Source organism: Castanea sativa, chromosome 1 (assembly GCF_040712315.1).
Source record: "Castanea sativa cultivar Marrone di Chiusa Pesio chromosome 1, ASM4071231v1".
Taxonomy (NCBI): domain Eukaryota; kingdom Viridiplantae; phylum Streptophyta; class Magnoliopsida; order Fagales; family Fagaceae; genus Castanea; species Castanea sativa.
Window position 1 is genome coordinate 10861398 of NC_134013.1, and position 17660 is coordinate 10879057.

The 17660-nt window shown below is 35.5% G+C and overlaps 2 protein-coding genes and 1 non-coding gene across 3 annotated transcripts; 2 read left to right on the forward strand and 1 right to left on the reverse strand.

The window, feature by feature from the left end:
• The first annotated feature begins 1133 nt into the window (after window positions 1-1133).
• LOC142622026 (zinc finger CCCH domain-containing protein 6) lies at window positions 1134-8008 on the forward strand. The gene is made up of 4 exons (XM_075795434.1): window positions 1134-1491; window positions 6333-6542; window positions 6693-6817; window positions 6902-8008. The coding sequence occupies exons 1-4, from the start codon at window positions 1432-1434 to the stop codon at window positions 7833-7835; spliced, it is 1329 nt and encodes a 442-aa protein (XP_075651549.1). The 5' UTR covers window positions 1134-1431; the 3' UTR covers window positions 7836-8008.
• A 732-nt stretch (window positions 8009-8740) lies between these two features.
• On the reverse strand, window positions 8741-8813 carry TRNAF-GAA (transfer RNA phenylalanine (anticodon GAA)). Its single transcript has one exon. It is a non-coding gene; the product is annotated as a tRNA-Phe (tRNA).
• A 43-nt stretch (window positions 8814-8856) lies between these two features.
• LOC142623640 (uncharacterized) lies at window positions 8857-17037 on the forward strand. The gene is made up of 2 exons (XM_075797087.1): window positions 8857-9609; window positions 16707-17037. Exons 1-2 carry the CDS (start codon window positions 9253-9255, stop codon window positions 16734-16736), a joined length of 387 nt encoding a protein of 128 aa, XP_075653202.1. The 5' UTR covers window positions 8857-9252; the 3' UTR covers window positions 16737-17037.
• Window positions 17038-17660: the final 623 nt, after the last annotated feature.

Below are 17660 nucleotides of genomic sequence, written 5' to 3' on the forward strand. Positions count from 1 at the left end.
AAATTAAATGTGATAATAGATTAAAATGAATAACTATCTAATTATTGGGAAAGAAAAATCAAGCAATGTTATTTTTGGGTTTCCATCAAGATTGTGTATGAAAAGTTTTTTTTTGTTGTTTGTTTGCAAATTTTATTTTTTAGTATTGGTTTGGAAACAAGATAGCGTTTAATTTTGTATCACACATTTAACATAAAAGTAACCAAAACTATATATTGTAATCAGCCTCATCACATGCACTTTGCATATGCGATGATGTTTTTTTTTTGGTTGGCGAGACTTGAAAAAGTAAAAAAAAAAAAAAATTACAAAGTGGACTGATGAGTTTTTTTTTTTTTTTTTGATAAGTTTGTTTTGAAAACATTGCTTAGTAAGAGTGTATTCTATTTTGTAGGCATTTTAAGTGGAGTTAGAGATATATTTTTACCAGATTGTTTTAAGTTTTGTCTCTATTAAAAATAGGATCTAAACTTATTTATGAACTATATAGAAATTCAATTCTAAGAGAAAAATCATCATATGAATAACATAGATAAATACTATTCGAATAAGCTATTTTTTCCTTAAAAAAAAAGAACCTATTCTCAACCACTCCACACTTTTGAAATATTTTAAACTTTATGGGTTAAATTAAAAAAAATGAAATTGCAGGATTAATTAGAAATTATCCCTACAAGGCCACAACCTACAAGTCTACAACCATTTTTGAATTTAAAATGTAATTTATTATTATTATAAATTAATCCATAACACGTGGCGAGAAGTGGCTGCTGCCACACACGACCCAGTGGCTTTAGTGTGTTGACCGCAGCTTAGCTTTTTCTTTTGTCAGTTACGGTCCTATCATGGTTCTTTCTACTCAACCAAAAAAAAAAAAAAAGTGTGGTCAGAAATCTGACCCGAAGTCTTTTTAAAAAACCCAAATTAACACTCAAACCCCACTCTCATTTCCAGCGCGTGTAGAATTTTTATCTTATATAAAAAAAAAAAAAAAACTCTTTTATTTAAAAAAATAAAATAAAACGCACGCTCTTCATAACCGCGTGACCCATCACAAGACTACACTTTTAAAAGAGAGAGAGAGAAAAAAAAAGAGACACGTACAAAAGAGCGAAAGCCAAAGCAGAGGATCTAGGGTTTTTTTTTTCTTCATATATTTTCCATGGAGTAAGTTCGATTCAGTCTCTCTCTCTCTCTGTGTCTTTGCGATTCGATCTTTGTGTAAATTTCTATACAAAATTAGGGTTTCTGATGAGGAGGAAGTGGTTAAATATGAGAGAGACTGAAGAGTAAATTACTATAAATTGTGTATTTTTTTTTTGATTTTTGATTTTGGGGGTTTTACTCTCTCAGCTCTGTGATCGAATTCGAACCCAAATTTTGGAACTTTTGAAAAAAAGAAGTTTTTGGATATTATTGGGTCTGTAAAATATGCGGGGATTGCACAAATCGAAAAGGGTTTCTTGGGCTTCAGATGTAAACCTTTGTCAGGTAAAGAAAAAATGAGAAAAAAAAAGTACAATTGCATTTTCAGTAAACCAAGTTTAAAATCAAATGACCTAATCATTGTTTAATTAACGTTAAATGTTGTCTAATTTAAATCCAACATTACGTTATCTGAACTGTAATTGTTAATGTAATTACTTTGATTTTTTTCATTGCCGTTATTTGATCTATTAAGACTTATTTGCCATTGTTTGATTTGTCTGGTTCACTGGCCATTTTGTTGTGTAAAACATGTGGGTTTAGTGTTTTTTTGATAATATTTCGTTGGGGTTTGAGGGTTTTTATTTTTACATACTTGCCTTGCATTCTTTGAGTTTGGCAATTGAAGAAATGAGTATCAATGAGTGTTACATTAGTTCAAGCATCAAATTTTTTTTTTTTTTTGAATTGAATCATAATGCAGAAGCAATTTGAAGTGCCAAACAGGGAGGAATTTGTTGCAAATGATACTGTAAACAAATATTTTTGAAACCTGAATTTTGAAAATGAATCTCATTCATTTCCATATTTATTTGGTATTTTTGAGTGACTTGCTGAAAATATAGATCAATATAGGAAGTTGAGCTAAAGAGATCAACAAAAATTTGGTATTGGGGAATGGGGATTAATGTTTGAAGTGCAATAGTTCTGCTGAGAGATACATTTATAGTGCTTGAATTTTTGTTTTTGATAGATAATCTAGGTTCTGGATTCATGATAAGTAATGTTAAAGCCTCTTTTGGCAACATAAGACACCATGGTTTAAGGTTGTCCCCTTCTTTCAATCTCCTTTTTCCTCTAACCTTAATACTGCAAATGTGGAATCTGGGAAAGCTTTAATTAAGGATAAACTTTGGATCATTGAAAAGCCTACCTAATTTAAATTAAGATTGATTAGCTTGATACCAAGCTCATTTGGTCTCTTAGTTGCTAACATGAATCATATCCAGATGGAGATGGTTGCTTAATTAATTGAAGGAGAAACTTGTTTTGCGGGATGAATTCCTCAGAAAGTTGTATATAACAATTATGAGCAGTTTGTAAACTAAAATCTGATTATATGTGAAACAAGACAGAAAACGCATTAAAGTATACAGAGTTATGCCGTGAAACTGTTGCAGGAAACATTTTTGAAGATGGTGGCAGTTTCTTATCCTGTTCTAGCTCTCAAAGTTGAGAATATGAATTACTTTATGTGTTTATGAATGCCAAAAACATAGCTTAAGATGGTAGGTGTTCAAAAAAATTTCCATGCCTTTTGAAGCTGCAATGAGCATGTTGGATGGATAATTGGCCATATAGGGTATTTCTTGTTGTTCCATGAACGTACCAAACAGTTGAAATAGCGTGGTCATCTTCCATGCTAAGTTGTGATTGGGGGAGTTCTTTCTTCTTTAATATAAGTTGAATATGCTACACTAGCAAAAATGCAGAGAAGAGTGTGAATTGGGTGGTGAAAACATTATATGATATTCTGTTATTCTATGGTGAATATCACTTTAGGTAGAGCTTAGTGGCCGAAAATGTATTGTGAAATTGACCCTAGGTGATTTTTGGAAGAATGGCCTTGTGCGTGAATCGGAGTTCCTGCAAATAAACTATATGAAATTGCATTACTTCTCTCTAGATCAATTACTAGGATTTTCGGAAAAACTACCGCAAGAAGGTTGTCTTGCTTACATTTAAATGAACTCATTTTGTAAATGGACATAATTTTTCTCCAAACTGGTTTGGACCTCCCATTCACCACATGTCAATTGAAATGACCAAGTATGTACTTCAATCACACGATCAATTTAATAGTCATATGACATGTTTAAGTGACTTAATGAATCATGTGATTAAAAAACTTGTATGGTCATGTGAATTGTCATGCAATGGATTGGAGGAGATTCCTTGAAACTGGTTTGGATGAAAACACTCTCCTTTATGAATTGTGAATGTGAAGAAAGGGAAGTATGTTTCACATTGAAATTGTATCATAGGACAAAGTTTGACTACAAATTTGGTTGTAGCCTAAGGCTACTAAGACTACAACCAATAATAGGAAGATGACACTTGTCCTTGTCATGATTGTATATAATCACTTAAATGTGGTTCAGGAAGTGAACACGTGTCACAATGTCACGTTTGTATTGTTGGTTGTAGCCTTAGGCTTCAACCAAGTTTGAAGCCAAACTTTGTCCATCTTGCTCTTCTTTTTGGGCAATTGTCTGGTGGAGTTTTCAAAAGTATCTTAAGAATTTATAAACTAGCTATATTTCATGGTCAAGTACTAAGAACCTTTAGAATGGGCTTAGTGGAAAAAAAAGATTAGAAGAAATTATAACACTGCTTGATCTCTAGATGTTTATAGGCTTTAGGCTCCTTTTGAACTAGAAGCATCTCCTTTATTTACACCTAATGATCTGTATTAGTTCACTCTTTCCATAAGGTGCTAGTTAACAATAGTTTTCCCATAAATTGTTATTGTTGTGTGTGTTAGTTGCATGCAATCTTACACATGTTCTGTTATGTAAATGTCTCAGACCCATTAAAGAGAGTTTATAAGCTGACCATCATGGTGTTTGTATGGATATATATATAAATGGGATATGTCACTGTGTTTGTGTGGAATTGTGGGTGCATTAGTATTTTGAAATGCAACCTATATGTGTGTAATAGATGATGGCATGTAGAAAAAATGTCTAGTTTCTATTTGTTAAGGTAGCTAGTCATGGCAGTTACTTTGCGACTTTTACCCTTTGATCTTGAATACCCATGTTCTTTAGTGGATGCCCTTGTTTGAGATATTGGTTTCAATTGGCCTTCTGACAAGAGTTCTAAAATAATCAGGTAAGAACCTAGGCTTGAATTTCCATGTGGTCGTTCTTCTTTCATTTACCCCATAATCATATCTTTTCATCAAATTCTTTTTTCATTGGACATGCATCACAATTTATTTTTATTCTTTTTGGGTTGGGGGGACTACTGGCTAGGCAATTTGCCATATGTAGTTGTATTTGTAGATGGTTAATTGTCCCATGATGAGATTTACTTCTATGAAGTACTTTTAAGGGTCTCTTTTTTGTTTTAAGTGATGAATTTATGATTGTTTTTCCTATTTGCAGTTTACAGCCACCTTTTAAAAAAGTGTATACATACATATATATATATATATATATATATATATGAAAATTTAAGAATATGTATGTATGTGTATGAATGTTAAAGGTTGTAGAATCAGTGGATCTATTATTCCTTTAGTTCTGTAGCTGCAAAAGTTTAAATGTGTCCATGCTGATGCATTAGTATGGAGTGGTGCAACTTGACTGTGTTTTCTTATTCCCTTCTAAAATTGTATTTTTCTTTCTTTTGAAAAGGAGACTTACCCAAGACTTCAGTCGCTTCCAACATAGGAGGGCCAATACGCTATGATAAATTCTACATACTCACGGCTAGGGCATGCAAAAAACCAGACTGAAGGGTGACTGAAGTCCTTGGTTGGCCAGCCATTTAGATGAATATGCCTTTCCACAGTGTCTGACCTACAATGCATCCTTACTGAATATCAGTAGTTGTCCACAATTCTAGTAAGTCCAGCATGACTATCCAGAGGTTCTGGGTCAGATCAGAGGCTTTATAGACATCTCTGGCATCAGACTCAGTAAGATGAAAGATTTCCCAGTTACTAAAAGATGATTATTCCTTTCCAATTAGAAAAGTTTTGCCACATTATTAGTGGCAATGCCAATGACTCAGAAAGAGCCCCAAATTTAATGGTTACCAGAGTTTTTAAGTGAATCCTGTCTCAGCATGTCTATGATTCATGGGAACATTCATCCTTACTTACCTGGTGGAAATGACCAAATGATGATATGCATTTCCTTGATTACCCAGTGGAATTGACCCAATGGTCATATACATTTTCTTTATATCTTCTGTTGAGGAGTAGAGGATTTTGAAGTTGGTTTGGTTTAGCTCCTATGCTTGCCGAATGTTAAATTTGAACAATGGTGGAAGGAGTTTGGATATCTGGTCATTTGCTTTCCCAGTGGCAAAGGGACTGAAAATTATGGCAAATTAGACACCATGAAATGTTACCTCCAGAAACTATGGGGATTCAATAGATATTTTATAAATCAGTTTCCTGGAGGTTTGAGTAAAAAGATTGCCTATAGTTCCCTGGAATGCTTAAGATCAAGCTGATCCCTAAAATGTCCAGTCCTGTAGTAGTCTCAAATTATACTTTTTATTATTTTAAAAAACGTGGCCTTGCCCAGTTATTGTTGACATACAAACCATTGTCTTGTTTTTGAGGAGGTTATTGGGCTAACTTCATGGGGTAAATGGAGTTTTCTTTCAAAACAAGTAGTTCATAACTGGTTATGGATGGCAATCAGTGTGCTATGTTAGTCCATATAGTGACATCATGAATGGTTTTAGGTTGAATGTACTGGAATTGAGATAGGCAATAGTCCTCAGAACAATCTGTGTTAGACAGGGTCAAGATGCACATGGTGTCAGATGAAGTGAAGTCCGTTTATGCATATATGGTTTTGGTAGAGCTGCTTTGAAATCTTTTTTTCCCCCTCTAGGCAGTCCTTGATTTATTTATTTATTTTTTGTTTCGCATGTATATATTCTTTTGGCTTTAAATTTGAAGTCAGATATAAATTTGAAACAAGGTTAGGGAAAAAGTGCTTCTGAAATTTCTTTACTGAAGTATGCTTACACTGTTATTCCACTGTGTGCCAAAGCTTTAGTTGCTTGACAGATTTAGTAAAATTTAATAAGGATTATGCATTTAATGATATAATTTGTTTAGTTGTAGTATCCAATTTGTAATGATATTCTCCCTTAAACAGGTTAAGTTGTTCCTATCTGAGGAATCACCTTCACAAGTTGGGTTGGGCGGTCAAGATCACCTCCAAGCAAAGACATCTTTGCTATTGCATTCAACTGGTTTAGGGTCTGATGATAATTTGCCTCCTGGTTTTGAAGGAGCTCATCCTGCTAACCATTGGCAGATTAAGTTGTCCCAAATTCCTATAATCAAATGGAGATGTCCGCCTCAGGTAAATCAGAGTTTGGGAAGTTTTAATTTTGACCATTTTCCTTATTCTTAAAACTGAATTATGCCCCTGAAAATCTGATATGAAAGCTTCACTTTTAAGTCATTGCTTTGCTTTTATAATTTTTTTTTTGGTTATATTTAATTTCAACAGTTTGTGCTGAATGTCGCTTGGCAAGTGGTTGCTGGGGAAGAAAGCAAAGAGACTGAGGTTCTAAATCAGAGGGAGATGAGAGTACTTGAAGCTGTTTATCCACGCCCCTCTGCCATTCCTCCCAAGTATGATATTTTTCTTCCCTTGTAAAGCTTTTGCTCTTGGAATACTGATACTCTTCCTTAACAGTTTTTCTTGTCTCCATGCAGCCCTACTGTTTCAGTGGATGCAGTAGACTTGGGTCATGACGACGGGCAACCTACTTTGATACCGATTACTCCCGTTGAAGATGAAGACATGGCAGTAGATTCACCATCTGTTTCCACAACACCATTTAGTCTTCCTGTAAGCCAACAGCCACTAATATTGGCTCCTGGAATTCCATCTGCATCCCAATGTAGTTTACCTATCGTTACAAATCCTCCTAACCAGAAGCCAGCTACTGGAATGGCCGTTGTTGCAGAACCTGATGTTGTAGCAGCGGCATCTGCCGCCTTTAATGCAATCATGAAGAGCAATGAGCATGGAAACTTGATTGACCAGGATTTGCTTATTAAACTTCTAAACAACCCAAAAATGATTGAGAAATTGGTTACAGACTATGGAACAGCCGCGAACTCAACAAAGCCGAGGTCACCTCCCATGGCTTCATTAGATCAACCTCCTGTTCACATTGATAGGGCAGTGACCAGTACATCATCAGTTACTGTATCAAGCATACCTTTCTACCATCAGCCAAATGGGGTTGGAGTGGGACCTCCTAATCCCCGACTTCCTTCACCAGCAGCCATTCCAGTTTCCTCTTCACTCTCCGTTGGAGCTCCTCCAGCAAAGGACATCAATTACTACAAGAGCTTGATTCAACAACATGGAGGAGAAAGACAAGAGACTCTTCCACAATATGGTAACCGAAACAGTCACCAGCCAAGTGCAAATCAGGAACTAGTAAATAACCAGAAACCAAGAGATCTGAGACCCAAAATAATGAAGCCTTGCATATACTTTAATAGTTCAAGGGGATGTCGTCATGGGGCCAACTGTTCATATCAGCATGATGCATCATTCCAGCAACGCGGTAGTAGTAGCGTGCAGGAAGTGCAAAGTGCAAAGAGAATGAAATTGGATAGGGAGATCAGCAGTTAGTCTCACCTCACTCCTGAAATTTGTACATTTTCCCCGATGGAGGCCTGTTGCAGCTCCATATTTTAGTTGTCTTTTTGGATTGGTTTTTTATCAACAAAGTATTTCCAACTTTTAACATTTTACTCTTTTATTGCGTGAAACATTAAAAATTTGAATTCTGGTGAGAGCTTTGATATGACAGTCAAATGGCGGATATTAGTTAATGCGAAAGCAGTTTTTCTACACGTTGTGCTGAATTATCATATATATATATATAGTAGTAGACTAGCAAAAGAATTTTCAATCAGATAACAATATTAATTGGGGTAATATAGTATTCAAATTATCTAAGCAATTATTTTTTGATCAGATGAACGAGTCATTCCAAGGGGATAAAAGATTAGAATGAAATATGGTATGGTTTATTAACTATGAAAAATATGTTGGAAACCTGCCATTTAGTGACCACATCAAACTTTCACACTGATTTTGAGTCCCAGTGTCCAGAAAAGAGAGACAAAAAAAGGGTGGACCACGAGAGCGTAAGCCCCGTTTAGTTAATCCCCAGTGGGACCATGTGAATAACTGTGTACATCGGCCAAATTACTACGGCGGGAATTCATGGGCTCCACACGTGTCTCAGCCCCTCGCACTAGGCGATTGAATTCCCAGTCTCGTAGTGTAGCTCGTTTCCGAGTCTGCATCTCTGCAGGAAGAGGCCCGGGGACTTTCCTGGGCCTGGCAATATAAAATATACAGCTTATGGTCCAATCACATCGTCTCGTGCTCCTTGTTACTACTTCTTTGCGAGAGTAAGTTTTATAAACACTTGCAATTTTTTTTAAGTTTTCGATGTGGGACTGAAAGCTGAAAAGTCCAAAAACGAAATCCAATTATAGCAAAAAAATAAAAATAGCATAGACCATTGCGGTGAGCGTGGATCGAACACGCGACCTTCAGATCTTCAGTCTGACGCTCTCCCAACTGAGCTATCCCCGCGACTTGACAAAAGAGGCCGAAATGTTTTACTTCACAGTGAATATTTGCAACGAAGTTCCATTTGGTCAGTTTTCTTCTCAACAAAACCATTTACGACTTTAAGTTACAACATACTGACAGCTTTCAAGAAATCTTGAGCAGTTTCACAGCTACCAATAGTCCCTGGAAAAAAAGAAGAGTCTAGATCGAGGGTACGCCAAGATCGCAACTTTAAGTCCCCCATCTGCATATTGCTGAAGAACAACAGGTGTTTTCGGCTTCTAATTTTTCCGGTTATCCTTAGTTTTCTTCATCATATTTTTATATAAGTTATAACCTTTATCTATATATATAGAAGTATTGTGTCTTATTATATATTTCTCTTAGTTAGAGTTGTGGAGTATTTGTCTTAAATAATTAAGAAATCTTGAGCGGGGGAGAGTGTGAGTGTTGAGTAAGAATGCTGAAGTTCCTATCAAGAGTTCGGATCGAGTTCAATGCCTTGGACCCACGCACAGCCTCGTGCATGGAATTCTTGGCACAGTGCAACGCTCCCAAGGCCAAAGAGTCCAACCCTGCTTGTCAAATCCAAGTCAAACGCAGAACCGATGACCACCCTCCCCAAATCACCGTCACTTTCGTCAATGGAGTCGAAGAGGTTTACGACGCCACATCCACACCGGCCCAGACCATAAGGACTATGATTCTCGATAAGGGTCAGTTCCTCGAGACCGAGCAAATGTTCCGTGAAGCTGGTGAGGCTTGGCCTGTTTTTATACCCGAAGAGGAGCTCCGCCAGCACGCGCCTGGCACCAAGGTGCGTAATTGTGTTTTCCGATTAATGGGTTGCGTTTCGTTTCTGGGTTTTTGATGTGGGTTCTGGTTGATGCATTTCGTCGAATAGTTGGTGTGCATTACTTTTATTTGTTAAATTATCGCAAACCCGTACCTGTTTGTGTGTGGTAGACTAAAATACATTAAGCTCAAAGTGATTACGAAATTGTAACAGTTTCATCACTCTAATAAGAAGGTAATAAAAATGTGTGTTAGTACCTGATCCTAAATGGTTTGGAAAGTACAGCTTACAGAAACTGTAGACACATTTATATTATATATCATGTTGAATTAGTATTATTGATCAGATGCAGGTTAATCTTGTTTCCATAGGAATGACTGATCAATTTTGCATGAACTGGTCCTGTCTGACCTAAGTATCTGTTACAATTTGATGAGAAGCCATTGCTTGAGTATTAGGATGTATTGGCATATCAGTTGAGTAGTGATAAATGTCGAGGTTCCAAAATCATAGTGGTCCTAGTAACCATAAGATTTCTAGGAATTTTCAAACCCGCTTTCTGAACTCCCCCCTAGTTGAGCTACTATAGGTAGCTACAAAACAATAGTCAAAAGATAAAATGAATCAAATCTATATGCGGGCTAGTTTTCCAGTAAAGAGAGCTAGTAATTGTTTTATGTTTAGTTTTCCAATTAATTCTATAGGCTGTGTTGAGATGCTTGCTTAATTTTAAGCATTATAAATTTATGGTATTTTATGAAGAGGATGATCTTAAATGGCCAGGGACTTCCTGGCATCCTTAAATGGGTTTTCTATCTTTATATTTATTTTTTCACAGATATCGAAACTCTGTTAGGAATTCACACCTTATATTTCCCCTTATCTCTATCAAAAGTGGACAGAATTTTTCTCCAAATTGGTTTGGACCTCCCATCCACCACATGTCAATTGAAATGACCAAGTATGTACTTCAATCACAAGATCAATTTAATAGTCAGATGACATGTTTAAGTGACTTAATGAATCATGTGATTAAAATACTTGTATGGTCATGTGAATTGTCATGCAATGGATTGGAGGAGATTCCTTTAAACTGGTTTGGATGAAAACACTGTCCTTTGAGAATTGTGAATGTGAAGAAAGGGAGTGTTTCACATTGAAATGGTACCTCAATTAATTATCATGAAATTTGAATTAGAAGGGACTGTAATAAGTGAAATACATATCATAGGACAAAGTTTGACTACAAACTTGGTTGTAGCCTGAGGCTACAACCAATAATAGGAAGATGACACGTGTCCTTATCATGATTGTATATAATCACTTAAATGTGGTTCAGTAAGTGAACACGTGTCATAATGTCACATTCATATTGTTGGTTGTAGCCTTAGGCTTCAACTAAGTTTGAAGCCAAACTTTGTCCAACTTTCTCTTCTTTTTGGGTAATTGTCTGGTGGAGTTTTCAAAATTATCCTAAGAATTTATAAACTAGCTATATTTCACGGTCAAGTACTAAGAACCTTTAGAATGGGGTTAGTGGAAAAAAAAAGATTAGAAGAATTTATAACACTGCTTGATCTCTAGATGTTTATAGGCTTTAGGCTCCTTTTGAACTAGGAGCATCTCCTTTATTTAGACCTAATGATCTGTATTAGTTCACTCTTTCCATATGGTGCTAGTCAACAATAATTTTCCCATATATTGTTATTGTTGTGTGTGTTAGTTGCATGCAATCTTACACATGTTCTGTTATGTAAATGTCTCTGACCCATTAATGAGAGTTTATAAGCTGACCATCATGGTGTTTGTGTGGATATATATATACACAGTGGCGGAGCTAGGATTTGACTTCAGGGGGGGGGGGGGGGGAATTTATATACACTATGCATGTACATTGAAACACATACACATATTACACATATGTTGGGTAGTTGTAAAGGATTTTTTTTTTTTTTTTTTTGGGTGCATAAATAAACCATTTTCTGTTTTTTTTTTTTTTTTTTTTATAGTAAAAATTCCATTTATAAATGAAAATATTTTTAGTAATTTAGTATAAACACCAAATGCAACTAATGTAATTTTGTGTTATTATATAATTATCTCAAAATTTTGGTTTATTATACAAAATTTTATGGAGTAGAATAATTATTACATAAAGAATTTCTTTTAGTAAGGATCCACATGGTGAAGTGGAGAATTTACACCAAGTCCCAGCCAAAGCTAGTTGGCTATTATATGCATGCTAGGCCGACCTCCAGCGAAAGCTATGTGGCAGTTATTTGCTCTTTAAGACTTAAGAGATGCACCTTTTTCTACCCAAAAAAGAAGAAGAAAGAGATGCAACTTTGAGATTGATATATTGTCAAACCAAATACAAACTTTCTCCTTACTAAAATTTAAAAGCCACCCTACTATTTTTTTTTTGGCGGGCCAGGGGGGGCAACTGCCCCCTCTCGACCCCCCCTAGCTCCGCCCCTGTATATATATATATATATATATATATTTTTTTTTTTTGGGATATGTCACTGTGTTTGTGTGGAATTGTGGGTGCATTAGATATTTTGAAATGCAACCTATATGCGTGTAATAGATGATGGCATGTAGGAAAATGTCTACTTTCTATTTGTTGAGGTAGCTGGTCATGGCAGTTGCTTTGTGACTTTTACCGTTTGATCTTGAATACCCATGTTCTTTAGTGGATGCCTTTTGTTTGAGATATTGGTTTCAATTGGCCTTTTGACAAGAGTTCTAAAATAATCAGGTAAGAACCTAGGCTTGAATTTCCATGTGATTGTTCTTCTTTCATTTACCCCATAATCATGTCTTTTTGTCAAATTCTTTTTTCATTGGACATGCATCACAATTTATTTTTATTCTTTTTGGGTTTCCGGGGGGTGGGGGGGGACTACCGGCTAGGCAATTTTCCATATGTAGTTGTATTTGTAGATGGTTAATTGTCCCATGATGAGATTTACTTCTATGAAGTACTTTTAAGGGTCTCTTTTTTTGTTTAAGTGATGAATTTATGATTGTTTTTCCTATTTGCAGCTTACAGCCACCTTTTAAAAAAGTATATATATACATACATACATACATATATATATATATATATAATAGAAAATTTAAGAATATGTATGTATGTGTATGAATGTTAAAGGTTGTAGAATCAGTGGATCTATTATTCCTTTAGTTCTGTAGCTGCAAAAGTTTAAATGTGTCCATGCTGATGCATTAGTATGGAGTGGTGCAACTTAACAGTGTATTCTTATTCCCTTCTAAAATTGTATTTTTCTTTCTTTTGAAAAGGGGACTTACCCAAGACTTCAGTCGCTTCCAACATAGGAGGGCCAATACTCTATGATAATTTCTACATACTCACGGCTAGGGCATGCAAAAAACCAGACTGAAAGGTGACTGAAGTCCTTGGTTGGCCAGCCATTTAGATGAATATGCCTTTCCACAGTGTCTGACCTACAATGCATCCTTTCTGGATATCAGTAGTTGTCCACAATTCTAGTAAGTCCAGCATGACTATCCAGAGGTTCAGGGTCAGATCAGAGGCTTTATAAACAGCTCTGGCATCAGATTCAATAAGATGAAAGATTTCCCAGTTACTAAAAGATGATTATTCCTTTCTAATTAGAAAAGTTTTGCCACAATATTAGTGGCAATGCCAATGACTCAGAAAGAGCCCCAAATTTAATGGTTACCTGAGTTTTTAAGTGAATCCTGTCTCAGCATGTCTATGATTCATGGGAACATTCATCCTTACTTACCTGGTGGAAATGACCTAATGATGAATATACATTTCCTTGATTACCCAGTGGAATTGACCCAATGGTCATATACATTTTCTTTATATCTTCTGTTGAGGAGTAGAGGATTTTGAAGTTGGTTTGGTTTAGCTCCTATGCTTGCCGAATGTTAAATTTGAACAATGGTGGAAGGAGTTTGGATATTTGGTCATTTGCTTTCCCAGTGGCAAAGGGACTGGAAATTATGGCAAATTAGACACCATGAAATGTTACCTCCAGAAACTATGGGGATTTAATAGATATTTTATAAATCAGTTTCCTGGAGGTTGAGTAAAAAGATTGCCTATAGTTCCCTGGAATGCTTAAGATCAAGCCGATCCCTAAAATGTCCAGTCCTGTAGTAGTCTCAAATTATAACTTTTTATTATTTTAAAAAACGTGGCCTTGCCCAGTTACTGTTGACATACAAACCGTTGTCTTGTTTTTGAGGAGGTTATTGTTCTGTTTCTTCCTCCTTCAGGGCTAAGTTCATGGGGTAAATGGAGTTTTGTTTCAAAACAAGTAGTTCATAACTGGTTATGGATAGCAATCAGTGTGCTATATTAGTCCATATAGTGACATCATGAATGGTTTTAGGTCAAATGTACTGGAATTGAGATAGGCAATAGTCCTCAGAACAATCTGTGTTAGACAGGGTCAAGATGCACGTGGTTTCAGATGAAGTGAAGTCAGTTTATGCATATATGGTTTTGGTAGAGCTGCTTTGAAATCTTTTCTTCCCCCTCTAGGTAGTCCTTGATTTATTTATTTATTTTTTGTTTCGCATGTATATATTCTTTTGGCTTTAAATTTGAAGTCAGATATAAATTTGAAACAAGGTTAGGGAAATAGCGCTTCTGAAATTTCTGTACTGAAGTATGCTTACACTGTTATTTCACTGTGTGCCAAAGCTTTAGTTGCTTGACAGATTTAGTAAAATTTAATAAGGATTATGGATTTAATGATATCATTTGTTTAGTTGTATTATCCTATTTGTAATGATATTCTCCCTTAAACAGGTTAAGCTGTTCCTATCTGAACTCATTTTGTAAATGGACAGAATTTTTCTCCAGACTTTCAAAAGTTCCAATTAATCTTTAAAATAAAATTTCTAGGTGATTGTACAATTGCCAGGGACTGATCCCTGCTTTATATGGAAAAAGCAACTAATTTTCTCTTAATAGGGGAAATGTGCTCATTAATCTGTTTAACTAAACCTCTAACTACCCATGGGTCACATTTGTTTCCTTTACATAATTTAAGATGATTAAGAAAAGTGCTATTTGATCAATCAAACTATAGAATTGAAAACTTTCAATTAACCTTCTGATAATCTCTTTTTTTTTTTTCTTTTTTTGATAAGTAACGTAAGAAATTTTATTTAAAAAAAAAAACCAACCAAGTACACTGGAAGTGTTCTCAAGTGGCACAAATCAAGAGCCTAGATTACAATGATCAATAAGATCGGAGATAGGAAAACAAGAATAAAAAGGCAAAACTACACTACAATCAAGGAGAGTACGGAAAAAAGAAAGATTTAATGTCAAGAATAGACCGTTCATGATCCTCATAGCATCTAGCATTCTGCTCCCGCCATAAGCACCAAAACAAACAATGCGGCACAAACCTCCATAAATCTATATATCGATGCCTACCAAACTTGCCCTGCCAAGAAGCTAGCAACCCACTAACTTTATATGGCATAACCTAATGAATACCAAACAAACAAAAAACCATGGACTACAACTCATAAGCTATAGGGCAATGAAGGAGAAGGTGATCTACCGATTTCCCACACCTTTTACACATAAAGCACCACTCTATCACTGCAATATGCCTCTTCCAAAAATTATCTGTAGTTAAGATCTTACCTAAGGCAGCAGTCCAAGAAAAGAACATTACTCTAGGAGGAAACTTCGACACCATAACTAATACTAAGATTGATTCATCTTAGAATAATCTTTCAAAGTCTGTTATTGTTACTAAGATAACAAAAAAGATAAGTTTCTTTCATCTAATGGTATGTGATACACACCTACCTCAAATCCTTGCGTTCAAGCCTGAGCGCCCCCTCCTTACATTAAGTTTGGCTCAGGAATTTTGTCAAATGATGGGTTGGATTCTCTTCACATGTGATGCCCTAAAAGTCCCAGCTAAATGTCATCCCTCCTTAAATCATGGAAAAAAAAACCACCTACAGTATTTAAAATGTGGTGGTGTGTGCATGTCAATCCTCTTAAGTCGAACACTTGCATTTTAATGGATGAATTGTGGCTCTCGTGAACCATGCCTTACCTAGGGTGTTGGACATGGTCAACTCCCAAAATCCAGACATAAGGACTTGGTTAGATATGCGTTATCTTTTTGAATTTATGTTATCAAACATGCATGTTTTTATATGTAGTGTTTGTTTGCATGCAAGAGGACAATAGGTAGTAAAATGGATTAGGAGAATAACGACCATGTATGGGCTGTGTTGTTAAAAATGCATAATACTCTCATTGCTCTGCATATGGATTCTTCTGCAAAATGTCTGGAACTGTTGTTGATGATCGTCATGTCCTTACATGTCTGTGATGTCAATCAAATCTAAGTATCCTACAAATAGTTGGTACTGTGCTTTTTAAATATTGCATTATGTGAGAGGTTTAGTCTGTGGATTGCATGTTTTTCATGCCTGTATCCTGGGTAAACTTCTATCTAGGTTAAAGAGGAAGGAAGGAGTTGGAAAAACAGAAAGGAGTTGTGTTTGAATTTATTGTCAATTATAATTATGTTCCACTTTTGGATGAAGAAAAATCTCTTACATCAAATGATTGCAATCTTTTCATTTATCATATCTTCTAATGATTATAGAAAATATGTAATCCTCTACTAGATCTTATGATGATTATAGAAATTATGTAATCCTCTACAAGTCGCTCTTAGTATCTTTTGTGGATGTTAGAAATTAGAATCACCATTAACTGAAGGCAATGAGTTGTGCGGGGTGCTTATTGAATGGCAAAACCATAATCCCTTGAATAAGCAGAAAGTGCATACTACTATATTGGAGATATCTTGGTCTATATGCGGCTTTGTTGTTGTGGCTATGTGAATTCTGATTGGTGGTTCTGTGGCCTCTTGCATCTGCAGCATATGTATAGCTTTAGATAGCATAGGGTAGACCTTTGTTTTTGAGTGCATGATGTGTTTGTGGGTAAGTGAGAATTTGCATTTGGTAATTTGTGAGACTGGGTGCTGTTTCTGCTCACGGCTTGCATGAACTTTAAATTTAATAATTAATTATATGTTCTAATGCTACAAATGTGCCCTTTCTTTCAGCCAAGGAAAGCAGAAGAGAAGAAGCTGTGAATGTATCTTATCTGATATACTTATAGCTTGGGATCATTATGGATGGCTGGGAAGTCAGATTTTGCTTCACAGAGCATTTCATTTTTGGAAAGAAAATGCCATGTCAGACATGATGTTGAACTATTCTTTTTGGTTTGTGCCGCTAGCATGTTTGTTCGGCTTCACCATGGATGCATCAGATGAATCACTGTGATTTAATTGAATCCTCTCTTTATGAGTTGTGGAATGTGGATGTTTGGAAGTCTTTTTGCTCCTTTGATTCATCCTCTTATGGTCATAAAAGAAAGAGTTGTGTGCATAATAAGGGCACGGTATGGGTACATTAAAAGTTCTTACTTGAAAAATGCCTATACTAGATAACAAAGAAAAGCTAGTCCGCATTTCCCATGCACTAATTTGAATTTATACATTGACACAAGATAGCAAGGACCAATATTTTGCCTTTGGGTTGGCTTGCAATATTAAGCTGGTTCTCCCAATCAATGGTTGTTGTAATAAAATTGCTTTTTTAGATATTGTAATGTTTTTTAAAAAAATTTAAGCCTTGTTATTGTAATGTTAGTTTGCAAGTTCTTCATTTTTTAAAAATAAAATTGTTGGTTTTAGCAAAAAGAAAGAAAGAAAAATGCCAGCTTTAACATCTCTGAAAATATATAATCTCTTCCGTATACGCTACTTTGGCATAGCCTTCCCAAGTATCTTTCCAGTTGAGTTGAGAGGAAGTTTACTTTATATTTAAACTCCCTAGTACCTTCTACTTTTGCACAAGTAAAATATTTCTTTACCAAAAGGAGTAAAATTATAGTACGCCGGCACTATATAGAAAAGTACAGATGTTACTGTATTTTTTCCCCCTGACTGTTTGGCGGTTGTTCCTGATGGTAGTGATAGTGTCTTTGAACGTGTTATATTGTTGTTGGTTTT